The sequence below is a fragment of the Scyliorhinus torazame genome, chromosome 4 (genome assembly GCF_047496885.1).
Source record: "Scyliorhinus torazame isolate Kashiwa2021f chromosome 4, sScyTor2.1, whole genome shotgun sequence".
NCBI lineage: Eukaryota > Metazoa > Chordata > Chondrichthyes > Carcharhiniformes > Scyliorhinidae > Scyliorhinus > Scyliorhinus torazame.
In genome coordinates this window covers 269,124,004-269,151,269 of record NC_092710.1, presented here as the reverse complement: position 1 = coordinate 269,151,269, position 27,266 = coordinate 269,124,004, and the positions used below count along the sequence as shown (strand labels likewise).

The 27,266-nt window shown below is 45.2% G+C and overlaps 1 protein-coding gene across 3 annotated transcripts in view; it reads right to left on the bottom strand.

The window, feature by feature from the left end:
- Positions 1 to 5,554: 5,554 nt before the first annotated feature.
- The window catches only part of cnr1 (cannabinoid receptor 1), a 73,683-nt gene continuing 51,971 nt past the window's right edge, over positions 5,555 to 27,266 (bottom strand). For all 3 annotated transcript variants that reach the window (XM_072499779.1, XM_072499780.1, XM_072499778.1), the window contains one exon: positions 5,555 to 26,730. In XM_072499779.1, coding sequence (XP_072355880.1) covers positions 25,245 to 26,669 — 1,425 coding nt within the window. In that variant the 5' untranslated portion in view covers positions 26,670 to 26,730 and the 3' untranslated portion in view covers positions 5,555 to 25,244. The remainder of the gene's footprint in view (positions 26,731 to 27,266) is intronic.

Genomic DNA, 27,266 nt, shown 5'->3' with positions numbered 1-27,266 from the left:
GATTACAAATTTGATGGTGAACAAGGCCTCTCATTTGGACGGGTACCCAATTCCGCGCACGAGGATATCTATGCAAAGCAGGCTGGGGGTTACCCCTTCTCCAAATTAGACAGGAGCCACACACACCTCCAGTTGGAGCTGGACGCAGCATCCAGAAAGTTTGTGACCATCAATACCCACAGGAGTCGTTATGAATACACCAGACTTCCAGTCTGTGTGATTTTTCAGAGGGCTATGGAAAGCATCCTCCAAGAGTTTTCAAGGTAAGCAGTTTACTTGGATGATGTCCTGATCACTGGAGACACCAAAAAGGAAAAGCGGTATAATTAAGAGGAAGTTCTCCATCTGTTCTCTGAGGCAGGCGTCCGCCTAAAAGGGGGCAAGTGTGTACTTCACATAAAGGTGGTCCCATACCTAAGGTACCGGGTCGACAAGGGTGGCTTACACCCATTGGAGGAGAAGGTCCGAACGTGCCTGAGAATACAACCCAACCAAGGTCGGTCGTCAGATTCCTAAATTATTACGACAAATTCATCCTGAACTTGGCAACCATTCTGGCCCCACTACATGCATTTCTTAAAAAACACCAGGACTGGGCATGGAGGTCGCTGCAAGAAGATGCGTTTGACAAAGTGAAGTGACAGATATCGTCCTCCAAGTTGCTGATGCACCATAGCCGTTCCAGGCATTGGGGTGGTATTGCCCCATCAAATGTACGACGGGACGGAGAGGCCACTAACCTATGCATCAAGGGCTTTGACTGATGCACAGCATAGAAATGCTCAGATCGAAAAAGAAGGACTGTCCATAATATTTGCATCAAAAAGTGCCACCAGTGCGTTTATGGGCAGTCCTTTACAATCATAACGGGCCACAAACCTTTACTTGTCCTGTTCAAGTAGGGCAATCCCACTGATAGTGTCGGCCAGAGTACAGCAAAGGACGCTATTATTGGCGGCATATGAGTGCGCAAATCATAAATGTGGATGTCTTGAGCAGATTCCGATTGCGGATATGCCCACCATCTCCTTCGGTAGCGTTGGTCTTGAATTTTATGGACACCTTGCCGGCCACAGCCTCGCAGATTCATGAGTGGACACAAAAGGACCCAACCTTAGTGAAGTTACGCCACACTGTCCTGCTTAGGCAAAAGAACATGGATCCTACCTTAAAGGCAGAGAACCCGTACCAGGGCCGGTTCCCCTCCAAGTCACTCAACAGCTTGACATGGAAATATTCCTTCACTGTGGCCTGGTCAAAATTTTGTAACCTCTTCCCTAACAACACTATGTGAACCTAACCTCAGGGACTTTACAATGGTTCAAGAAGACAACTCATCACCACCTTCTAAGGACAACTAGGGATGGGCAATAAAGGCTGGCCTAACTAGCGATGCTCATATCTCATAAATTAATTAAAAATACAATTAAGGGAGATGATGCTGAAGCAGAGCTGGGTGTTGTAAGCGTACATGTGGAAATGGACATATTTTGGCATTGTGTCACTGAGTGGCAGCGTATCAATGAGAAAAAAGAGAGGTCCGAGGGTAGATCCTTGGAAGACATAAGATGTTACAACGTGTGAGCTGGATAAGAAGCCATACAGGTGATCCTGACGAATGTGATATAAAATAGTTACTTTAGAGATATTAGTTACTGTAATGTAGAGATAGGCCAGTCTCATTCTGGTGAGTTCACAGACAAAGGATTTCAGACCGCATGGCAAAGCAAGGAGGAGGTGTGTCCACCAAAGGAGGAGAAAAAGATGCTGGGTAATAAGGGGGCCAGAGGAAGGGATGAGAAGTGAGCCAATCAGAATGTATGACCAGGTCAGGAGGGGTATAGGATGACCTATGGGAATCGTGTATGTGAAACTTGATACCATTTGAATTGATTTGCAGAAATCCCTTTGTCTCTTTGTTCATTCGCTTTCCGGGGTGTAGGAGACTGGATGTGTCCTATGCTTCTGTGAAATGAATCAGGCTTGCAAGCCAAATAAAATAACTAATGCTGGACCTGCAAATCCATCTCGACTTTTATTGAGGCCAGACTGACGGGTAAAGAAATTTGTATTTTGTCAATCCTCTATGCTATTAGAGTGATAAAAGTGAAACTAGGTGAGTGTCGTGGACAAAAGTGGGGCAGCATTAGAGGAGGATGGTGTGGTCAACTGTGTCGAAAATTACAGACAAGACAAGATGGATGAGGAGGGGTAGCTTACCTTATTTTAGGACAGGAATATGAGAATATTGCTTCAGTGGGCGGCACAGTAGCACAGTGGTTAGCACTGTTGTTTCACAGCGCCAGGGTCCCAGGTTCGATTCCTGGCTTGGGTCACTGTCTGTGCGGAGTCTGCACATTCTCCCCGTGTCTGCAGGGGTTTCCTCCCACAAGTCCCGAAAGATGTGCACGTTAGGTGAATTCAACATTCTGAATTCTCCCTCTGTGTACCCGAACAGGTGCCGGATTGTGGCGACTAGGGGATTTTCACAGTAGCTTCATTGCAGTGTTAACGTAAGTCTACTTGTGACAATATTAAAGATTATTATGGACATTGATTCACCTACCTTTTTCCAAAAATATTGGTTTAATCGTATTGGATTTTCAGAGGACAACTCAATGATGTAGTGGAGCATGGGAAACTAATTCTATTTTATGATGGCGTTCCAACATATAATAAAATAGCAAAACCACTGACAGCCCTTGAGAATATAATCAATGGATGCAGTGAAAACTATGTGTGGCTAGATGTTGCAAAGTAAGGAATGTCTTATTATCATATTACCATTTTAAGTAGATCAACACGGGATTATTCCCTGGTGGATGAGACAAAGAAAAACCTATGTTTGTTAATCACTAATGCTTTAAATAGTAAAATAATTATTCAAACATAAACCTTTAACTTCAAAATTTGCTGGTGAGTGGAGTTAAGAAAACGGTTTTGTTAACGATGAAAATTAGAATAAACGTAATTACTTTTAAGTTATTTTGTTTAAAAAACTTATTAAAATAATTCTCATATCTACATCTTACCTGATAAAAATTCAACCTCATTCCTTCCCTCCTAACTAATCCTCATCTCCACCTATACCCCATAATACATAGTTGTTCCTAGAAAAAATTACATTAAATAAACCTCAATAAACATTTAATTCAAGTTGTGCATAATAACACTTCATTTTAGCACCTGATTCAATCTGGGGAGTTTTCTGTCCATCACAATTATATGCCACTTTGTGCTGGAAAAAAAATTACTCACCAAAAATGGGTAATACAGCAAAGTGTTCTTGCCCATGACTTCCTTCCACACTTTATACTGAAGATTGGAGTGGGTTTTAAAGTTATAGTGCATCTTGATGTTGAAATCTGTTTGACAAGTCATTTTGAGTGAATGGACCGTTCTTCAGTCCTTGATGTATTCCTGCGTTGCAAATCTTTATGGTCTGTGCTCCTATATATTACCCTGCTGGGGCAATTGCTTGGTAAGATGTACATTTCTTTAGGGCTACTGAATAAAGGTATAATACTGTTAGCATGCATAGGGCAGAGTCCACTTCTGCCATCGGATCAGGTTTAGAGGTGAGGCTGGAGTGCCCTTCACCTTCCCGAATCCCTCCAATTCAGTCAGGGGTGAGTAGCATTAAGGGTGGCCATCCTGAGCCAATTGAGGCCATTAAATGGTGCCTTAATTGACAATGGTCTCATCCTGCGGGTGTTCTGCTAGTGGTTGACAGGTCATACACCACGTGGGGAGACTGTCCCGTAAATGTTGCCAGCCTTGCAGTCTTGGGGTGGGAGTGATCATCTCTTGACCGGGAACCCTGTAGCCCATGGAGGGTCCTCCACTGGAAATGCGGAAAGTGTCCCCCCCCCCCCCCACCGACTGGGCCACCTCCCAACAATGATCCTTCTCCACGTTTGTTGTGCCTGCTTGAATGGCCAAAGTGAGCTGACATGTTTTCTTGGGATCTGGGTCTTCCTGTATTGTTACTGGTCTTAACCAGCTGCAGTACCAGCAGTGCCACCCCTCTCAGTGACACTACTGGGACTGAAGAGCTGCTTGCCCTCTATTTGGCCAGCAGCTCTTGTTGAATCACTGCCCTTAAAAGGATAGAAGACCCAATGCCTGATGACCATAAATGAACAAGGCATGGGTACCCCTTATCCGTGCTTTTTTCACACCTAGACTCAGCTATTCCAATGTACTCCTGGCTGGACCCCCACATTCTACACACCGTAAACTTGAAGTCATCCAAAACCAGATGCCCATGTCTTAACTCGCACCAAGTCCTGGTTCTCTGTTGCCCGCTCCCCCCTCCCCCCCCCTTTGTGCTTCCTGGCATGAATTGTCTCCCCGTGAAACGATGTTTTCATTTTAAAATTCTCACCTGTGTTTTCAAATCCCTCATTTCCTTGACCCCCCCCCCCCCCCCCCGAATATCTTTGAAATCTCCAATTGCCGAACACATCAAGATATCTGCACTCTAATTCAGGTCTGCCCCTCCCCAATTAGAATTGCTGCACAATTGTTGTCTATACCTTCAGCAGCCTGAGTCCCGAGCTCTGGAATCTGTGCCCTCCCCAACTCTCTACCTCACCTTCCTCTTTTAAGACAGTTCTTCAAACCTCCTTCACCACATTTTTGGTCATCTGACCTAACATCTCCTTATGTGGCTTTGTGTCATACTTTGTTTTATAATTCTCTTGAGAAGCATTTGGGATGCTTCACTACCTTAAGTTTGCTCTATTAATATAAGTTGTTGTTGCCCCCAGTTTTCCTCATTTAGACAGCAGTGCCGCCATTAATTTCGGTCCATAATATTAAATATCTGCGAATTGAAAGGCCACAAGTACATCTAAATTAAACATTAAATTCAGAAACCAGAGATGGACATGACAGTAACAAGTGCAGGATTAGTAACTTCCCAGTTAGATGATTCACAGTACTTCACCGGGTTCAAGCTTATACTGGTATGAAACCACGTATAACACTTGTATGAAAAAATAACACCACACTTTTCTTAGCCGTCAAACATATCTTTATTTTACAGGATGTCAAAGACTAATACATTAGGGTGTTAGGCATCAATGAAAAATCACAAATAGCAGTTGGCTTTGTCCTACAAAACCAGGAGTTTATCTGATTTATGCTGTTATCATGCAAATTCACCAGTCTTAAAGTGCAGATACAATTACACCCTGGCACACAAGTCACGATCAAAGGTTGACATCAGATTTTACAAATAAATAACACTGGTTCCCATTGGAATAATACAAGGAAAAGGACTCTATAAACCAGGAAGCAAAATCACATCCTACCTGCTAAAGAACTGTATCTCAGGTTACAGGTTGCACACACTTAATACATCTACCAATCTCAGCTAGTTTGTCATTTTAAGAATAACTCGTCACAATTTACAGTTGCTTAACTAAACAGGCAGTACCACTTGCTTTTTTTTCTCTACTTTTTTCTGTCAAATGTGCTTAAAACAAAGTCTATAAGAACACTTTTCAAAAATCTGTTGACTTTTTTGGAGCTGTCGGTTTTTTTTGCATTTCAAAAATGCGTGAACAGAGGAAGTTGACAGCTTTGGTAAAATATCCCTTCTTTTCAGTAATTCTATGCCAATTTTGTTACCAGGCTGAGCACAGAGGGAGATATTAGTGTCTAAGTAAATAGTTAAGGACTCTATTTTTGCCATGGCGTTAAAAAAAGTGAAGGACTTCAATACTGGGAAATCGAACACTTTTCCACTGATTATATCCAGTGGTAGTATATAACACTCCTTGGCGAGGTCCAGCACAGCCAGATGCAGAGTTACCTCTCCTTAACCCTTAACTGGAAATAGCAAAACCCAACCCATCAGTGTAATCTTTCTCCCCTTTTCCCATAGCAGCTATTCTTGTGACCTTCCTGGGTGAGATTGTCAATTTAGGGACAAATTAAGAGACGTGTATTCATACCCATTAGGAACTGAGTTGAAACTGCTCAAATCATTTCTCTTAGGACCTTTACAGGCAGCAGATTGAAGCTCCCTTTGTCTCATCAGTCTGGGCTAGGTATGAACCTCGATCCCAAAAGTAGGGCAAACAGTATGGAAACCCACTGTGCCACACAGATGCCAACTGTTGGCAATTATCGAGTACAATTTTCTTAATATGTTAAAAGAGATGCTGTCTCTTCTGTAAGACTCATGAATCACATTGCAGCTGTACTGCAGTCTCTCTCATGTCTCTCTCTCTCTCAGATTGTGCTCTGAGGGAGTTGTGTAAATTTGGAATTTACCCTGATCAGTTACCTTAGACAATTAAGTTTGAAAAAAAACACAATTTTCACTTTCTAATTCGATGTACAGACCAAATACATTAAACAAAGCACTTAAAATATTTTACAGTGACAGATGGGATATGAATGCGCTTATACTTTTTTTTTTAAACCCATCTTAATATTGTTTATCCTAGCAACAGAAATGTAAATCTCACATTTTGCAGCTGACAATGCAGCCTTTGTAATGTAATGAGTTATTTAATATGCTGCATTTTCATATTGATCAAAGATAATGCAATTTTTGGGTCGATAACATTTGCACTGTTAACAGATGTTATTATGCCCCTTAAATGTCGGAGAAGTTGATGATCAAGATATCTTTGAATAAACTGAAAAAATAACTTTCACCTTGTGCTTTCGTTCATATGTTGTGATAGAAAGATGAAGCCATTAACATCATACTATGAGGGCGATGGCACCGTGCATGGCCAGGATGTGGGCTGCATGTTTCTTTTCATTATTGAGCTTTCTTCCAATAAAGAGGTCACAAGTTTCTTGTTTTCCCCACTTCACAATTTAACCCTTTAATTCTCCTAAATTTTCTGTAGCCATCGCTGCTAACAAATTTTTAAAAAATACTATTTCTATTTTTGTCTTTTAAAAGAACTATTCCCCCTCCTTATGTGCTCCTTCAGCACATTCCCTAACCACGAGGGGCAGAGATGATTTGCTGCCAGGTTTCTGCCAATACTGCTCTTAAATCAATTATTGGCAGATTCATAAGAGCATCCTGAGTGACTCAGTCTTTGACTTTCCTTCCTCCTCTAACAGCCCAACTGAGATTGAAAAGTCACACTCCAGGGGACTGCAAGCACAGATGCTCATGTAAGTGCACAGTACGTTGGAGGCTGCATTGTTGCCTAAAAGGATTTTTTATCCACTTAAAAAAAAAAGGCTTAAAAGATTGAAATTTTTTCCTCTGGACACGACCGTGAGCAACATTTTTCCTGTTGCAGTTTTTATCCTCCACTCCCTTTTAAAAAAATATCTATTCCAACAATTTCATTCGGATTTGATTTTTCAGACAGGCGATCAGTGAGGGACAAACGTAAGCCTCTCTCTTAGTTATCTTTGAGCTTTTAGTCTTTTAAAAGCTTTTAAAAGCAAAATGCTTTTAGCATTTTGTATGAATGATGGTAAACACTGGCAAAAAGCAAAAGTGGTGACAATTGCCAGCAATGGTCTTATTAATCAGGAGACATTTAGCAGTTAGAGTACTGATCCAGCACCGCCTGATAAACATGTCAACCAATACCTGGGTGCATCAGTGTTCTGAAAGTCAAAATCAATTTTAAAATATTATTATTGAAGCAGACATAAATTGTGGAATTCTGTTAAAAACAATGACTACAAACAATCCAAGTTCCAGTGACATAGTCAAAGCCAAGAGCACGAACTGAAAAGTTATCCAGCGGATACCACTTCTTCTGAGAGAGGTGCTGAGGTTAACTGATGCACATCCAATTCTAACTTGCTAGTGCTGATCCTCTCCAATAGCACTGCGTTAATTATTTCAGATTTATACATAAATGATTAAAACTGAATCCAGCAGACTGATTTGAAAATATTCCCTCTTGATACATACGGGGAAATCACATAGACTTCACTTTTTTAAAGGTCCATAGAATCCCTACAGTGCAGAAGTGCCATTCGGCCCGATGGGTCTGCACCGACCCACCAAAAGAACACCCCACCTAGGCCCATTCCCCCGCTCTATCCTCGTTAACTAACCTGCACATCTTTGGACACAAAGGGGCAATTTATCATGACCAATCCAATAACCTGCACATCTTTGGGCTGTGGCAGGAAACCAGAGCACTCGATGAAAACCCAAGCAGACATGCCAGAAGGTGCAAACTCCACACAGACAGTCATCCAGGCTGTAATCAATCCCAGGTTCTTGGCGCTGTGAGGCAGCAGTGCTAACCAATGTGCCGCAGTGCCGCCCAAGTAATTAGAGAGGATTTTATGGAGGCGTTGGAGGTCTCGCCTGCCAGCAGGAGAGCTAGTGAGAGGCCTGGCTTGCTTCCTCTGGGAAAGCTCATCAGTATTAAATGCCGTTTAAGTGGCCACCAGTGGGCCTGCCCTGGGATCAACGACCTGGAAATCCCACCCCCGAGAGCTGCTGGTCAAACAGAGTCGCTGGTCACCAGGGAAATGGTGGCTGTGCTGCTGGGACAACAGCCAAACCAGAGGTCCATGGATCGAGGATAGACCCAGGCCAGAGGTAAGTCAGGACAGGTGGGGTTTCATGAGGTGGGAGTCTTGGGGCAGGGGTGAAAAGGGGTTGGCTCTAAGGGCAAGGAGTGGCTCTCAGCAGGGCCCCCATTTCTGATGCCAGGTCCCTCGATCAGGTTCTGAGTTCCTTTCAATGAGCAATCCCCCATAGGAGACCGACCACAAGCAGACCCACACAGGTTTTCTTGTCATGCTCGACAAATGAGTTGAGTTAATATCAATAGTAGTGGGACCCATTAAATAGGCATTAATTGCCCACTGAAAGGGCTGAATTGGTAAGGGGTGGGAAATCTGATCACAGGTCTTCCCACCCTGAATTAAGTTTGACGGAGTCAGAAAAAGCAGCAGGGCGCTCACACACCATCCTCCCATTTGATTAAATGCCGTCCCCTCTTATAAACAGGCCACGAGAGGAGGCATAAAATTCCCCCCCGCCACCCCAACATTTATATTTCAGGATCACTGTCAGTTTGAGAGTTGTTACTTTATGTCTCAGAATCTGGATTCTAATGCTGCTCAAAATTTATTGGATGAAAATCTGCTCTCTCTGACAAGTCAAAGGAGCCAATAGTGATAACAGAATTACGAATTGAGCTAGGCCAATCTCGAGCTTCTAATGGGCATGCTTTCTATGCCATAAAATTACTTAGTTTGATAGCAATGAGAATGTTTCCACTTGTGGGCAAGTGCAAAACTAAAGGCCATCAATATGATCATCAGGAAATCAAATACAGAATTTTAAATAAACTTCTTTATGCAGAGAGTGGTGAGGATGTGGAACTCGCCATCACAAATATTAGTTCATCATAGAATCATGCTGCGGGATTCTACGTTGACAGGATTCTCCGCTTCGCCGGCAGCGCACCCACGCCTGTGGATTTCCCGATGCCGTAGCATGGCCACAATGGGAAACCCCATTGGCTGGCTGCTGGAATGGAGGATCCTGCTGCCGGCGGGGGAACGCCAGGAAACGGGGCTGGTGGGATGGAGAATCCCACCCATGATGTTTCAACACATTAATAGGATGGGAATAGAGGGATACGGACCCTGGAAATGTGGAAGATTTTAGTTTAGATGGGCAGCATGGTCGGCGCAGGCTTGGAGGGCCGAAGGGCCTGTTCCGGTGCTGTACTTTTATTTGTACTTCGTTCTTTGTTATCGTGTTTATCATAGAATAGAATCAAAGCATCACTACAATACAGAAGGAGGCCATTCGGCCCATCGAGTCTGCACCAACCCTTCGAAAGACCACCCCAGGTCCAATCCCCCGCCCTATTCCTGCAACCCCACCCTAAGGGGCAATTTAGCATGGCCAATCCACCTGATCTCACATCTTTGGACATGCAGATAGTGTAGATGCATTTAGTGGGAGGTTAAATCAGCATGTAGGAGAAGGAGAATGAAAGATTCCATTGGTAGAGCTATATGTTGAAGAATGGGAAAAGGAGCATAAAAGGCAGCATAAAATGATTGGGCCTAGTGACTGCATTCAAGGGAATTCTATGTTTTATACTAACATGACAATTCCAAACAAACAAAAGAAAAGAAAAACAGAATTGGAATTCTATAAATTTGATCATAGAGCACGAGAATAAAGAGTAATGCTACATTTGTACAAAGCATTAATTTGGCTGTAGTTAAGAGTGGTTACGTTCCTGGCACACTTGTATAGAAAGATCATTAAAGCAGCTTATAACATAGATTCAAATGCCAGGGTTGGGAAACTATAATCATGAGGAGAGAATTGGAATGAAGGGACTATTTCCAAAGTGACAAAGAAGGCACTTTTTAAAGAGAAGAGAAGAGATTTTTAAAAATTATTGGTTGGGAAGTCAATAATGAGCACTCATGAATTAAAATTTGCCTCAAAGAGAGTAAGTAGAGAGGTCAGGAGAAATGTCAGAGCATGACTGGAGCATGGATTCTTCAACACAGACAGTGGTTGCAGCGGAGACCATTGCTTCTTGGGGAAAATTTGGAAAAACATTTGAAGCCGAGGAAGATATATGGGCGGAAAGAAAGAGATTAATTTTAATTTGCAGAGAAGAGCCAACACAGATAAAGTGGATGGAATTTTCAACAGTCACGATGGCGGCATCTTTAGTGGCTCAGGAACCTGTTGACAGTTGCAGCAGGGTTTGCTGAGGCTCTTTAACTGAGATATGGCATTGGCATCCTGCTTCTGGATTCCCCCTTGTGCTGGGCAGCAGGTAGGGTCACACTCCAAACCGGGCGGCACGGTAGCACAGTGGTTAGCATAGTTGCTTCACACTCCAGGGGCCCAGGTTCGATTCCCGGCTTGGGTCACACACTGACTGTGTGGAGTTTGCACTTTCTCCCCGGGTCTGCGTGGGTTTCCTCCGGATGCTCTGGTTTCCTCCCACAGTCCAAAGATGTACAAGTTAGGTGGATTGGCCATGCTAAATTGCCCTTAGTGTCCAAAAGGGTTGGGTTGCGGGGATGGGGTGGAGGTGTGGGTTTAAATGGGGTGCTCTTTCCAAGGGCTGGTGCAGACTCGACGGGCCGAATGGCCTCCTTCTGCACTGTAAATTCTATGATTCTGTCAAAGAGAGAATTTTTACTTAAAGAGGTCCTGGAAGGGGTAAGAAAGGATCAAAGCGCATTGATTTCTGAGGCTGCAGCAACCACAGGAATGGAGAGGAGACGTGAGAAAACTGCTCTCCCAGGTCTCTCACTCTTAGCTGGAGGTCCTGCTGTGGGAGTCTGCGCAGAGACAGGAGGACAAGTGCATTGCCACCAGCAAAGCAGATGTGGATGGAAGTGACTGAGGAAGCCAGCAGTACGAGTGTGGTCTCCCCAACAAAGGCACCATGAGGATCCAGCACCTCTTTCCAGGACAAATCACTTTCAGGTGTCAAGTCTCACACTCTGACCGATGAAGCGTTCTCCTGTCCAGCATTTCTCAGGACAAAATACCTTGCAGCTCCATTCAGCCCTATCTCTCCAGGCACCTCACATCCTCATCTGAACAGCCAACACTCACACTCACCCTTCATGTGCCCATGAAGTGAGCTGCTGTGAGCCCCCAGAGGTACTTGTGTTCAGAAATATCTTGTTCAGATATGTTAAGGGAATTGAATCCTTTGCCTGTATACACTGTGTTGGGACTCTCGCCTCCTTTCACTAAATTCTAGGGCGTCCAGCCCCTCTGTCCTGTGGAATGCCATACGGTTGAAGAAAAGGCTGTTGGGTTGCTCCTGCACCTGCTCTTGCCCATGCACTTGCTGCTCCACATGTCCCTCAGCAGAGAATTGAAGCTGCTCCTGTGCTGATGTTACAATTCGCAGCTCGGAAGCGCAGTCAAATGTGAGAGAAGTGCCAGACAGGTGGTAACCACTTGTCAAGCAGCAAAAGCACTCTTTGAGAGGAGTACGGTGAGCAGCAGCCCTTCACCTGGAGGAAACCCACGCAGACACGGCGAGAACGTGCAGACTCCGCACAGACAGTGACCCAAGCTGGGAATCGAACCTGGGATCCTGGAGCTGGGAAGCAACCATGTGCTACCATGCTGCCCAAGTCATGTGACTTTGATGAGCTGATAAGAGCTATTTCAGTATTGTGCCGGGGGAGACCGGATTGAAGACAGTTCTGGAAAGATGGACATGGATTTGGGCTGGTACTCTTCAGTTTCACAGGTTCGAAGCCTTACAAATCTGTTAGTTTCATTGGTTGACTCTGGTGAGTTGCTGACAGCTTTGCTGCATTGGTGCTTGGGCTGGTAAAGCCAGAATGTAAGGTTACACAGGAATTTAATTGCCTGTTTGCATCATCTCATTCATTTCCCAACAACTAAAACAGGCTTCCTCGCTCACTTTCAGATCCTGACCCAATGTCACTTTCAGGGGATTTAACTCCCCACATCCAACCAAACCCTCTCCCATTCGCCTGGGAAAACTCCCCCGATGGACTGAATGGCCTCTTTCTGTTCTGTAAACTCTTATCTTCTGACCAAAGCTCCTTCTGAGCTTCTGCTTTAGTCATTCACTACCAGATCTGGCTGGACCACCTTTCAGCTCCTGCTTGAACAAAGGACAAAGAACAAAGAAAAGTACAGCACAGGAACAGGCCCTTCGACCCTCCAAGCCCGTGCCGACCATACTGCCCGACTAAACTACAATCTTCTACACTTCCTGGGTCCATATCCCTCTATTCCCATCCTATTCATGTATTTGTCAAGATTCCCCTTAAATGTCACTATCGTCCCTGCTTCCACCACCTCCTCCGGTAGCGAGTTCCAGGCACCCACTACCGTCTGTGTAAAAAACTTGCCTCGTACATCTCCTCTAAACCTTGCCCCTCACACCTTAAACCTATGTCCCCTAGTAATTGACCCCTCTACCCTGGGAAAAAGCCTCTGACTATCCAATGCTGTGCTCTTGTCTACCAAAACCGTTCACTATTCCAGGATCATTCTGGAATCCAAAGATAACCCTTGGATGTTTTTCTTACTGCAAACCATCTTCTGAAACTTAAATAACTCACCCCTACCTTTATTCTCACTTGCAACAATATGTGTAAGGAACTCATGGATCTTTTGTCATAAAGAGTAAGACTAATCAATCAGCTGCCTCTGTCACTGCCCTTCCTTCTACTAACCCTCTAGGCCAAAACTACTCTAAAGGTCTGTCCTGCCCTAGCCCTGAGCTCTTATTGTTTCTCTCCCATCTCCCTTCATGGCATCTCCGAGCTCATGAACCCCCCTCCTGCTCACTCTACACTATTCCCACTAAACTTCCTGGTTAATTGATATTGCACACAGTCCTCGCAATTCAAGTGTTGTCCTTTTTCCTTTAAATCTTCCAGTGCTACTCCACCTTCAAAAAATAAACACTTGACACCACCATCTTTGCAGACCAAGATCCTACCTGGAGCCTCCAGTTCCTTTCCAAATGTCCTTAAATGTGCTGTTGCCCCCCAAATCCATGTCCATCTTTCTAGAACTGTCTTCGATCCGGTCTCCCTGGCATAATACTGAAATAGCTCTTATCAGCTCATCAAAGTCACAAATGTCTTGGGCAGCACATGGTTGCTTCACAGCTCCAGGGTCCCACGTTCGATTCCCGGCTTGGGGCACTGTCTGTGCGGAGTCTGCACATTCTCCCCGTGTCTGCGTGGGTTTCCTCCGGGTGATCCGGTTCCTTCCACAGTCCAAAGATGTGCAAGTTAGGTGGATTGGCCATGATAAATTGCCCTTAGTGTCCAAAAAAAGGTTAGGTGGGGTTGCTGGGTAACAGGGATAGGGTGGAGTGTGAGCTTAAGTAGGGTACTCTTTTTAAGGGCTGGTGCAGACTCAATGGGCTGAATGGCGTCCTTCTGCACTGTAAATTCTATGATTCTATGATATCCTGTGAGACAGTGCCAAAGGGAACCTATCCCTTCTCTGCCTTCTTGACAATCTCCAGTCTTTGCCACAGCTGGTCACGCCATTTTCCTCCAGTACCTCTTCACTCGTGTCCAGCTGAGTGGGGCTGCTTTCACCTGTTTCTGTTCCTCTCTATCTAATCATAGCCAAAGAGTCACCTGAAATATCTCTGGCACGTCAAAATTAGGTCTGGTGTCCCCCTAGGATCTATCCTTGGCCTCCTCTTTTTTCTCACCTGCATGCCTCTCCTCAGCAATGTCATCCGAAAGCACAGCATTAGTTTTCACATATACACTGACGACACCCACCTCACCACCATCTCTTTCCGCCCATGCACTATGACAAGATTATCAGACTGCTTGTCCCACATCCAATGCTGGATGACTCAAAATTTCCTTCAATTAAATACTGGAAAGGCTGAAGTCAATGATGTCTTTTGTCCCCAGCCCCAACTCAACTCAACGGCTACTGACTCCACTCATCTCCCTGGCAACTGTCTAAGACGAAACCAGATAGTTCACCACCTTGGTCTCATAAATGATCAGAGATGATCTCACGACTACATTGCCACGTCATCACTAAGAGTGTTTATTTAATTGCCTAAATGAGCTCAGCTGCTGTGGCAACCTCATCCACCCCTTTGCTATCTCTGAATTTGACTATTCCAATGCATTCCTGGTTGGAAACTCACATTCCACCCTTTGTAAACTTGAGGCCATACAAATTTGATTGCCCATGTTCTAACTTACACCAAATCCCATTCATCTTTTAATCCTCTGCTCACTTGCTTCTGATATTTTTACTGATGACTTAAGCATGCTGCACAATTGGGGATTACAAGCACACAATTCATCCAACTTGTCAATAATATCTACATATCACAGTCATATGTTCCTTCCTGTCTCCCTCAGCTGGGAATTAAGTAGACTACTTTCCTTTCCAAAGAATCCACTGTAAAAGCGAAGCTGTTGTTTTAAAACAGCTGGCTGTTTCACATCAGCACCTGATGTAGGTTTTCATCTACAGATGTGACAATATGACAGCAAATAATAATTGCTTTATATTATTATTTATTCAAGAGGAAGTATTTACTTTTGTAATGTGACTGTCCATTCCATGGAACTGTAAGCTGAATACATCAACCACGGTTTCTACATTTAGAGAAGGGCCAGTTTCACCAAAGGTATCTTATTTTGTGGACAACTCCGAGCATTTTCATTAAGTGGTTTCTCCACCAAGTATCATTTTAAGCTTATACACTCAAGAATACTTTACCAACTAATTTTGGATGCTCAAGTTAGGCACTGAATAATCAGATGTACACCAAATGCAACCCTTATTTGTCTGAAATAATGACAGAAGATGCTGGAAATACTCAGGGAGAAAGGACCAAAGTCATTCACCCTCCTGCCTTCCACCCTATCACAGAGCTTCCCTTTTGTGTTTTCCACCCCCCCTCTTGCCCTGCCTTTGGTGTATCCACTTCTGGGGGCGAAATTCTCCGGGATCGGCGCGATGTCCACCGACCGGCGCCAAAAACGGCGCAAATCAGTCGGGCATCGCGCCGCCCCAAAGGTGCGGAATCCTCCGCATCTTGGGGGGCCCAGCCCCAACCTTGAGGGGCTAGGCCCGCGCCGGACTGATTTCCGCCCCGCCAGCTGGCGGAAAAGGCCTTTGGTGCCCCGCCAGCAGGCGCGGAAATGACATCACCGGGCGGCGCATGCGCAGTGGAGGGAGTCTCTTCCGCCTCTGCCATGGTGGAAACCGTGGCGAAGGCGGAAGGAAAAGAGTGCCCCCACGGCACTGGCCCGCCCACGGATTGGTGGGCCCCGATCGCGGGTGAGGCCACCGTGGGGGCACCCCCCGGGGCCAGATCGCCCCGCGCCCCCCCCCAGGACCCCGGAGCCTGCCCGCGCCGCCTTGTCCCGCCGGTAAGATAGGTGGTTTGATCCACGCCGGCGGGACAGGCATCCTAGCAGCGGGACTTCAGCCCATCTGGGCCGGAGAATCTCCGGTGCTGGAGAATTCGGCAACCGGCGGGGGCGGGATTCACGCCAGCCCCCGGCGATTCTCCGACCCGGCGGGGGGTCGGAGAATCTCGCCCCTGATAAGGGTCATTGATCTAAAATGTTAATTTGATTCTGTCACCACAGATGGTACTTGATCTTCTGAGTGTTTCCATCATTTTACATATTTTGACAAACTTCCAGCATCTTAACACACTGGTCCCTATTTGTGCGGACCAATACTGAATGGCGCTCAGCTGGGGTCACCTCAACACGGCCGATAGATGTTGGGTAGCCATTAGATCCGGCGCGAGCATGGCCAAGTGGCTTCTTCGACTCATTTAGCCGTGCGAGACTGGGTCACTCCCATTGTGATCTCGCGAGGCGTAACGGCCGTCGGGAATCACAGGGGAGGCCTCGCCCAGGATCTACTGGCTGTACCGTGTCCCAGTTCCGGTGGGACATGGCCGGTAAATCGTGCACTTTGTTACTTTTTTTAAAAGATCCACCCGTTAACTGTATTCCTCTCCACAGATGCTGCCCGACCTGCTGCGTTTTTCCAGTAATTTATGTTTTTATTTCAGATTTCCAGCATCCGCAGTCTTTTGCTTTTATACTTAAACGTTTGTCCTTCTTTCTCCTGACAGATAATGATTCAAGTGTTCACTGGAAAGCAATGATTTCCCTTGGACTGGGGATCTCAAAAGTATCCCTCAACCAATTGTGGGTGATTATCATTGTCATGCAATGACTTATTTTTTAAAATTTATTCAAGGGATGTGGACTTCGCCATCACGGCCAGCATTCATTGTCCGTTCATTGCCGAAGTGTGTCCAGTTGCAGCTCCTGTTAGACCGCTTGATGGCTCTGGAGCTGCGGATGGACTCACTTTGGAGCATCTGCGATGCTGAGGACGTCGTGGATAGCACGTTTAGCGAGTTGGTCACACCGCAGGTGAAAGGTACTGAGGAGGATAGAAAATGGGTGACCAAAAGACAGAGCAAGAGTAGGAAGGCAGTGCAGGTGTCCCCTGCGGTCATCTCCCTGCAAAACAGATATACCGCTTTGGATACTGTTGAGGGAGATGGCTCACCAGGGGAAGGCAGCAGCAGCCAGGTTTATGGCACCGTGGCTGGCTCTGCTGCGCAGAAGGGCAGGAAGAAGAATGGCAGGGCTACAGCGATAGGGGACTCAATCGTAAGGGGAATAGACAGGCGGTTCTGTGGACGCAATCGAGACTCCAGGATGGTATGTTGCCTCCCTGGTGCAAGGGTCAAGGATGTCTCGGAGCAGTGCAGGACACTCTGGGGGTGTGGGGGGGGAGGGTGAACAGCCAGCTGTCGTGGTGCATATAGGCACCTACGATATAGGTCAAAAACGGGACGAGGTCCTACAAGCTAAATTCAGGTAGTTAGGAGTTAAACTAAAAAGTAGGACCTCAAAGGTAGTAATCTCAGGATTGCTACCAGTGCCACAAGCTAGTCAGAGTAGGAATGTCAGGATAGATAGGATGAATGCGTGGCTTGAGAGATGGTGCAAGAGGGAGGGATTCAAATTCTTGGGGCATTGGAACCGGTTCTGGGGGAGGTGGGACCAGTACAAACCGGACGGTCTGCACCTGGGCAGGACTGGAACCAATGTTCTAGGGGGGGTGTTTGCTCGAGCTGTTGGGGAGAGTTTAAACTAATGTGGCAGGGGGATGGGAACTGATGCAGGAAGTTGGAAGGTAGTAAAACAGGGATAGAAACAAAAGGCAGTAAGGTGGAAAGTGTAAGGCAGAGAAGCCATAGTCAAAAATCAAAAAGGGCGACAGTACAATGTACAGTGACTGAGGGGAGCTCAGTGAATAGGACCAGGAATACTAAAAGGAATAAAACTGGAAGTAAAAACATTAATGGTAATCGATGCGGCAGGTTGTTACATGAAGATATGGGTTCAACGACAAGGAAAATTAGGAGAAAAGTTAAGAGGAAATATAATTTAGGAGGGGTTACTGATCGAAGTGTTAAGATTCAGAACAGAGTAAAAAAACTAACATAAGTGTACTTTACCTGAATGCCCGTAGTATTCGGAATAAGGTAAATGAGTTGATGGCGCAAATCATCGTGAATGACTATCATTTCGTGGCCATTACTGAAACATGGTTAAAGGATGGTCACGACTGGGAGTTAAATATCCGAGGGTATCAAACTATTCGGAAGGACAGAGTGGATGGTAAGGGAGGTGGTGTAGCTCTGTTAATTAAGGATGACATCCGGGCAATAGTAAGGGATGACATCGGTGCTATGGAGGATAAGGTTGAATCCATTTGGGTGGAAATCAGGAATAATAAGGCGAAAAAGTCACTGATAGGAGTAGTCTATAGGCCACCAAATAGTAACATTATGGTGGGGCAGGCAATAAACAAAGAAATAACGGATGCATGTAGAAATGGTACAGCAGTTATCATGGGGAATTTTAATCTACATGTCAATTGGTTTAACCAGGTCGGTCAAGGCAGCCTTGAGGAGGAGTTTATAGAATGTATCCACAATAGTTTCCTAGAACAGTATGTAATGGAACCTACGAGGGAACAAGCGGTCCTAGATCTGGCCCTGTGTAATGAGACAGGATTGATTCAGGATCTCATAGTTAGGGATCCTCTCGGAAGGAGCGATAGGTGGAATTTAAAATACAGATGGAGGGTAAGAAGGTAAAATCAAACACTAGTGTTTTGTGCTTAAACAAAGAAGATTACAATGGGATGAGAGAAGAACTAGCTAAGGTAGACTGGGAGCAAAGACTTTATGGTGAAACAGTTGAGGAACAGTGGAGAACCTTCCAAGCGATTTTTCACAGTGCTCAGCAAAGGTTTATACCAACAAAAAGGAAGGACGGTAGAAGGAGGGAAAATCAACGGTGCATATCTAAGGAAATAAGGGAGAGTATCAAATTGAAGGAAAAAGCATACAAAGTTGCAAAGATTAGTGGGAGACTAGAGGACTGGGAAATCTTTAGGGGGCAACAGAAAGCTACTAAAAAAGCTATAAAGAAGAGTAAGATAGATTATGAGAGTAAACTTGCCCAGAATATAAAAACAGATAGTAAAAGTTTCTACAAATATATAAAACAAAAAAGAGTGGCTAAGGTAAATATTGGTCCTTTAGAGGAAGAGAAGGGAAATTTAATAATGGGGGATGAGGAAATGGCTGAGGAACTGAACAGGTTTTTTGGGTCGGTCTTCACAGTGGAAGACACAAATAACATGCCAGTGACAGATGGAAATGAGGCTATGACAGGTGAGGACCTTGAGTGGATTGTTATCACCAAGGAGGTAGTGATGGGCAAGCTAATGGGGCTAAAGGTAGACAAGTCTCCTGGCCCTGATGGAATGCATCCCAGAGTGCTAAAAGAGATGGCTAGGGAAATTGCAAATGCACTAGAGATAATTTACCAAAATTTACTAGACTCTGGTGTGGTCCCGGCAGATTGGAAATTAGCAAACGTGACACCACTGTTTAAAAAAGGAGATAGGCTGAAAGCGGGTAATTATAGGCCAGTGAGCTTCACTTCGGTAGGAGGGAAGATGCTGGAATCTATCACCAAGGAAGAAATAGCGAGTTATCTGGATGGAAATTGTCCCATTGAGCAGACGCAGCATGGGTTCATAAAGGGCAGGTCGTGCCTAACTAATTTAGTGGAATTTTTTGAGTACATTACCAGTGCGGTAGATAACGGGGAGCCAATGGATGTGGTATATCTGGATTTCCAGAAAGCCTTTGACAGGGTGCCACACAAAAGGTTGCTGCATAAGGTAAAGATGCATGGCATTAAGGGTAAAGTAGTAGCATGGATAGAGGATTGGTTAATTAATAGAAAGCAAAGAGCGGGGATTAATGGGTGTTTCTCTGGTTGGCAATCAGTAGCTAGTGGTGTCCCTCAGGGATCAGTGTTGGGCCCACAACTGTTCACAATTTACATAGATGATTTGGAGTTGGGGACCAAGGGCAATGTGTCAAGTTTGCAGACGACACTAAGATGAGTGGTAAAGCAAAAAGTGCAGAGGATACTGGAAGTCTGCAGAGGGATTAAATAGGCTAAATGAATGGGCTAGGGTCTGGCAGATGGAATACAATGTTGACAAATGTGAGGTTATCCATTTTGGTAGGAATAACAGCAAAAGGGATTATTATTTAAATGATAAAATATGAAAACATGCTGCTGTGCAGAGAGACCTGGGTGTGCTAATGTATGAGTCGCAAAAAGTTGGTTTACAGGTGCAACAGATGATTAAGAAGGCAAATGAAATTTTGTCCTTCACTGCTAGAGGGATGGAGTTTAAGACTAGGGAGGTTATGCTGCTTTTGTATAAGGTGTTAGTGAGGCCATACCTGGAGTATTGTGTTCAGTTTTGGTCTCCTTACTTGAAAAAGGACGTACTGGCACTGGAGGGTGTGCAGAGGAGATTCACTAGGTTAATCCCAGAGCTGAAGGGGTTGGATTACGAGGAGAGGTTGAGTAGACTGGGACTGTACTCGTTGGAATTTAGAAGGATGAGGGGGGATCTTATAGAAACATATAAAATTATGAAGGGAATAGATAGGATAGATGCGGACAGGTTGTTTCCACTGGCACTGCCTGATCTTTTAAACGATCTCTGCTTCAAGCCAGGCTAACTGCTCTGTTCATTAGCTAAATATGTCAGCAAGGGGGCCAATATTGTAAGTGCCTCACATCATTTAAAGTTAGCTTAAAGCTATCCTGCGATTCTGACGGGGGAGGTACATTTTGGTTGGAACAGATGCTGAGAGTCACGATTGAACAGCATCTGACCTGGAAAGGAATGGATAATGGAGGAGAAATGGACATAGTGAGCTCCAAGGATTTCAGAAGCTGCACTGGAAGTCACACGCTCTGAAGTTGGTGGTAGAACATAGTCAGGGAGGTCACCAACCTACAATATTATCAATTAAAACTCATACCTAACACTATGGGGGCGATTCTCTGAGCCCCACGCCGGGCCGGAGAATCGCCGCAACCGCGCCACGATGCCCCGACGCCGGTGCGCGATTCTCCGAGGTGCGGAGAATCGGCGCCATTTGTGCCGGCGCATTTGACGCGGCATTGCCCGTGAGCCGCTGGAATCGGCGGGGCCGCCGATTCTCTGGCCCGGATGGGCCGAGCGGCCGCGCGGATATGACAGAGTCCCGCCGGCGCCGTTCACCCCTGGTCGCTGTCGGCGGGAACTCTGCGGGAAGGGTCGGGGGGGGCGGCCTGTGTGGCGGGGAAAGGTGCTCAGTCTCCTGGGGGGGCCTCCGATGGGGTCTGGCCCGCGATCGGGGCCCACCAATCGGCGGGCCGGCCTCTACCCCCCCCCCCCCCCCCCCCCTGCCCCGGGCCTACTTTGTTGCGCGGCCGGCCCCTGAATCCCCACGCCATGTTGCATCGGGGCCGGCGCGCTGAAGAAGTCCCCCACGCATGCGCAGGTTGGCGTGGCACCCATTTGGCACCAGGAAGGGAGGCTGGGGTGGCGTGAGCTGCTCCAGCGCCGTGCTGGCCCCCTGTGGGGGACAGAATCGGTCATCCCCGTGCCCGTTTTGCGCCGTCGTGAAATGCGACAGCGTTCACGACGGCGCAAACACTTCATCTCCATTTTGGAGAATCGCCCCCTATGTTCTTGCTCCTCCTCACACACTCAGCACTGGCGCAAACCAGACACCCACAGCATGCACACTGTCAGCTATTCAACCACAGCAGTTGCATCAGGCAAACACTCACTGACATGCTTTCCTCTCTCTTGCTGGACAAGGTAGTGCTTAACCGGAGACACTAGGAGCTCACCAGGGTAGAAGACCTCCATGTCCTTATCCCCGCAAGGAGGGGATGGTGCTGTTCACTATTGAGATTCCACATCTCTTCTGATTTACCGGCTGCAGGTTGTGTAAACATGAACCTTTTACTCCCACCGCTCCACCTGTGCCCTCGCCGTTGTCCATCAGGTAGCCAGCCAAACTGCTGTTATCCACAGTAAGATGTTGCAGTCTGCAGTCAGGCCTTCAAAGCCCAATGTTGCTCGAGGTTGTCCTCCAAGACTACCTCCAGTTTCCCCAATGAATATCTACAGCTTCCACCGGCCATGCTGTAACCACTAGGGTAGCACTGTGAGGCAACACTAGGTCAGGCAGAGGCATACGGAGAGCAGGCAGTAAGGAATGCACAAGGCTGAAATATTGACTTTGTGAGCTATAAGGCAGAATTTCATTTTTAACTTTGGTTTGGGATGTTCATTTAATATTATTTTTTATGTTTGTATTTTGTCCATGGTGTAGCCAGTGACAAAGGTACGGTGTGGCACTGCCGATGGATGGGGAATTGGTGTGTCGCACTCAGATGAGTTCTTCGTGGATAATCCAGACAGAAAAAGACTGGTTAGGTTGCTTCCTCCTTTCCTCTTCCTTCTCCTCCCGCTTGCCATATAGCTGGTGGCAAGGGCTGCACCCTTATAATGGTGTGGTTATGTAGAGTTAGAGGTAAAGTCAACATAGTCCCAAATGATCGTAGGCTGCTTTCGACGGGGAGAGCTGACTGATGGTGGTTTAACCTGAGGATCACCACCTCAGGCGAGGTACAAGGTTGGGAGGGTGGGATTTCGTGAATAACATAAGTATGCAGAATGCAGCAGACCACCACACATCTTGGTTTGGCCAAGTCTTGCAGGGTTCCTTCAGAGCTATCCAGGCAGCAGAAACATAGCTAAAGCACCCCAGTGATCTGCTCAATCACGCTGCATATGGCAGCGGGGCTTTCTTTAGATGCAATGCTGCAAATATGTGCATGGGTCATTCACCAGGGTCACCAGACATCAAGTCAGTGGATCACTCTTCTTGTTCAGTCGCCACTCTTTGATTTGCTATTATGGTTCAAATGCAGCTGGCACAGTAGATTTCTACAAAATGATGGCGTCATGGCTGCTACCGGAGTATGGACATCGATCTACATGATTTATTGTCTATTGTCACACACAAGGGTGTGGAATCCCTTCACAGTCCCAGTATAGGGCAGAGTTGTCTTGTAGTGCTGACAAAGTGATGTGTAAGCGGTCAATGGCATACTGCACCATGGGGAACCCTGAAATCATAGTGAAGACATGTTCTCACCTTGTCAGTTTCTCTTTGTGTAATAGTGAATTACAAACTGGGAGGTGTTGCAAATGTTTACAATCCCAGCCTGGAAGGAAGCAAGCATATAAAAGTACATTACCATAGTCAAATTCACAGACACTCGACAATTGTCCTGCTACAATATTGCAACAAGCGCTAGATTTCAATAAGGACATTCTGACTGAAGCACAGATATCACACACCCTGTTCCTTGGTGAGCTTAATGAGAATTGCTCTCTGAACACCCTGGCTGGCTATGGCCTCCTACTGAAAACATTTCTCCTCCTCCTCCTTCTTCCAGCAGCTTGCCTTGCTCTGTGTGGCTTCCCCCCATTCCCCAAGTCATGCTGTATTCCAAAGGGAATGTCTATGAGTGCACGCAGTTGGTTTGTGCAGAAGCCTTGAAGTCAGCAAACGTTCTGCTACACCTGCCACACTACTCCCCAGCGACCTTTGCAAAATGGAACAATTATAGAAAGCACCAAATATTTATAGAATCATAGCAACAACCAAAAGAGATTAACCAGCATCTAACCTGTAAGCAGTTGACGAATCCATTTAAATAGTGCTGGCGGTTGTGGTGGGGGTGGGGTGGGTCTTTCCTGCTGCTGAACGTATGCTTAGATGTGTACGGTTTTGACCTGACGCTAGCTGGGGCCTTGAGCTTCAAAATACCTTTGCTGGTGTCAAGTCAGCACTGCACGATGTTTAGCACTGATATCTTCCTGCTCTCCATACTTCTGGTGGATGTTTGCTGCTTGCATTATGTAGCTTAATTCGCCCACAGGTGTGCACAGGTGTTGTGGACATCGTTTTGGAGCCATAAGAACACTCATGTTACGCAAAAAACAAGCACAAATGAGCTCAATTTCTCAGCCCATCTGTCCAATATTATTTTGAAAACTACAGCTTTAGGGAGTTTTGAAAAATGATCTGTGCCTCTGAATTCAAAACCACCTGAGTAATTATTCCAACAATCAGGGTTGGATAGAAAAGTCAAATTTGACCATCAGTAGGATATTTTGGTAAGTGTTATTAAAATATTCCATAATTGCACCTTTATTTACTTTCAAATTGCTCTTGCTGATTGTTGCCAGACAGAATACTTTTATCCCCAATGCCAAGGCATCTAAATGCAGATTACAAATCAAACTGCACAACCAGCAAGAAGTGAACTGGTTTACTAAATGGCCCAATGACACTGCTAGTTTCACAGATGATTTTTTAAAATGAGTTGCTTAATCCAATATTTAAAAGCTAACGGAGTTGGCAATTAAGGTTATGTCATATATTAGTGTAAAGCTTGTGTATCCTTACATACACCCGCAACAAGCACCGTTGCATATTAAAAGGAATCGATCAGGTCAATATCTGCCACATGACCAAGAAAGAATAAAAAGTTAAGCTTAGCTGCTGGTAGACAATCAATAAGTTATTTCATTATAATTAGCAGATCATTAATTTGTAAATTCAAATATAATCTAACAGGGGATGCACCATTGATCATATCAATGATGAGTCAATTAATCAGTTGGCTCTTATGATCAGCATGCACAATAGCCCACTATGTGGTTATGTGTTCTCATATGTTGCTTTGTTCTGACCAGTTGCAATTAGGAAGCTATAACCGTGGTCAAAATTTGGTCCAGTCCTATCTAAATATGAGCAAACCAGCCAAATACATCACCAGGACTAGGGCGGACAAACAGCAACACAGAGGTGGCATCAATCATGAAGTATAAAGTGGGTTCCCATGAACATCCTAGAAGTACCTGCATCATTATTGTACATGTGACAGACATTAATTTCTTGGACATTCTTAAAAGGGCATCCTCATTTCCAGATGGCTTAGGGATGGTCCTTGAGAATGTTTTTTTAGTGATATCTGTGGTATTCCCATACATATTTCTGTTTCACTTTTATAGTGCAAACCAAGTTATTAATCAAAAGCTTGGTTCTAGTTTGACGTGCATGAGCCAGTTGGATGGATGCAGTTCCTAAATTGGCTTTGCTGTATATCCAAAGCTAGTGCGAGTGATGTCATGGCAAAATGTTAGAAGTGCTGCCGAAGTTCTTTTGAAATGATCTTTAGAGGAATGCGATTTAACCATTAAAGAATTATTGTCAGTGTGAATCATCAGATTCTTATACTCAGACGGCCTCAGCTGATGTCTCCGTGGAGACTGAGATGGCCACTTGAGCTACTTTTACAGTGCTTTTGATGCAGGTCCTGGCAGCTGTTTGCATGGTGCCAGGGTGGTTTCCCTGTTTCTGTTGGCAGTCCGACTCCAGGCTGTTTTCCAGCGGCTGAGCTGATGCCCCCTTGCAGGAGCAGAACATGCTACGGAAAGCATGCCTCAGATCTTTGCTCCTCAAAGCGTAGATAATAGGATTAACTGTTGAATTGAGTAAGCACAGCATACTGCAAAAGGCAAAGATCGTCTTTACGAGCTTGTTCATTTTCCCAAAGACGTCGTACACCATGATGGCTAGGAGAGGTCCCCAGCAGATGATGAGGACCACAAGAATAAGGACAAGCGTCTTGGCCAGCCGGATGTCCATGCGTGTTTGATCGAGACGAACGGTTTGCACTTTGCCGCCCTCAGTCACCTGTACAATTATACTCTTCTGGGTGCCACGTTGGATCATGCGGACAGCGTGAACATGTGCCTTCCATAAAATGTACACATAAGCATAAATGATGAAAAGCAGCAAAATGCTTGTAACACCAATCCAGAACATTAGATAAGTCTCGTCAATGAGAGGAAAGATGTCCGAGCAGACAGAGTTCAGTTTTTTACAGTTCCAGCCCAACAGAGGCAGCACGGCAATTATAATTGATACGGTCCACATAACAGTGAAAGCGATGACTGCTTTTGGCCGTGTGACAATCCTCTTATAGGCAAGGGGTTTGTGTATAGAGATGTATCGATCAATGGCTGTGAGGAAGAGGCTGCCCACTGAAGCTGTGAAGGAGGCTGTCACACCACCAAGTTTGAACAGGAAGACATTGGGGCTGTCTTTCCTCTGGAATACATGGAAGTCCACAAAACTATACACAAAGATCACACTGCCCAGGAGGTCGGCCACTGCCAAGCTGCCTATAAAGTGGTAAGACGGTTTGTATCTGAGACTGCGAGATCGAATTATAACACATAGAATCAATACATTCTCTAGTACTGTGAATGTCCCCAAAGTCAAAGCCAATACAGCGACAGCCATCTGTTGACTTGGAGTTAAAATCATAAAGCATTCCATGTCCATGAAATTTTCTCCACACGTTATTGTCGACTCATCATTCATAATTGATTGGTTGTACAGGTAATTAGTAGCATTCATTGAATCATAAACGTTAGCATTGGATAAAAGCTCCTCCCCCGCTGTCATTTTTTCCAGATAAGCATTGCCTTTTCCCAGGGAAGAGTGCAGATTCTGAGTGACATAACCAAGTTTTGTCATGTTGAGGTCTACTTTAGTATCATCATACTGCACTTCATTGGATGCAATATAAAGGAGATCGGTAGTGATTGTTCGGAAAGTAGTATCCGAAAGAGCTTCTAGTAGAGACTTCATCATAGCTTTCAATGTGGGAAACGTGTGGGCCGTTTCTTTCCAACAGGCTATAGGTGGGAAAAAACTAGGACAAAGAAAAATAGAAATTACTAAACAAATATGTAAACATATTAGCATAACCTTTTAAATGACTGACATTGATTGCGATTGGACTTTGTAAAATAATACATTCTTTTACTTGGCTCTATTTTTTTCTTTTAAAATCTTGCTTCATTTGAAAATATTAAGCATTTGGTTGCCACTACGGCAGCATATAATGCACACCACTATGCCTGGCCTGAATGGAAATGATTGAGTAATTCTCCTGTCAATCATACCAGGGGCTGGTGCTGCTGTAAGTGACTGGAATTGATATGATGTATATCATTGATATGTAACAATCTTTCTTTCACTTATGTAATTATTCTCCACTCACTTGCTGGAGAAATCACCCTGTTTTTATGAGGAGATATAATCCCCCTGATTCAGTTATGAGTTCTGTTTGCTGTAGTTTGTAGCTACTGTAAATAGCCACTGTAAACTGTTTACTGTGGTGTGTGGCAAATAGACTGTGCTTTGTAAGTAGATTTTGCTCTAAAATGGACTCTTTGGTGTAAATTC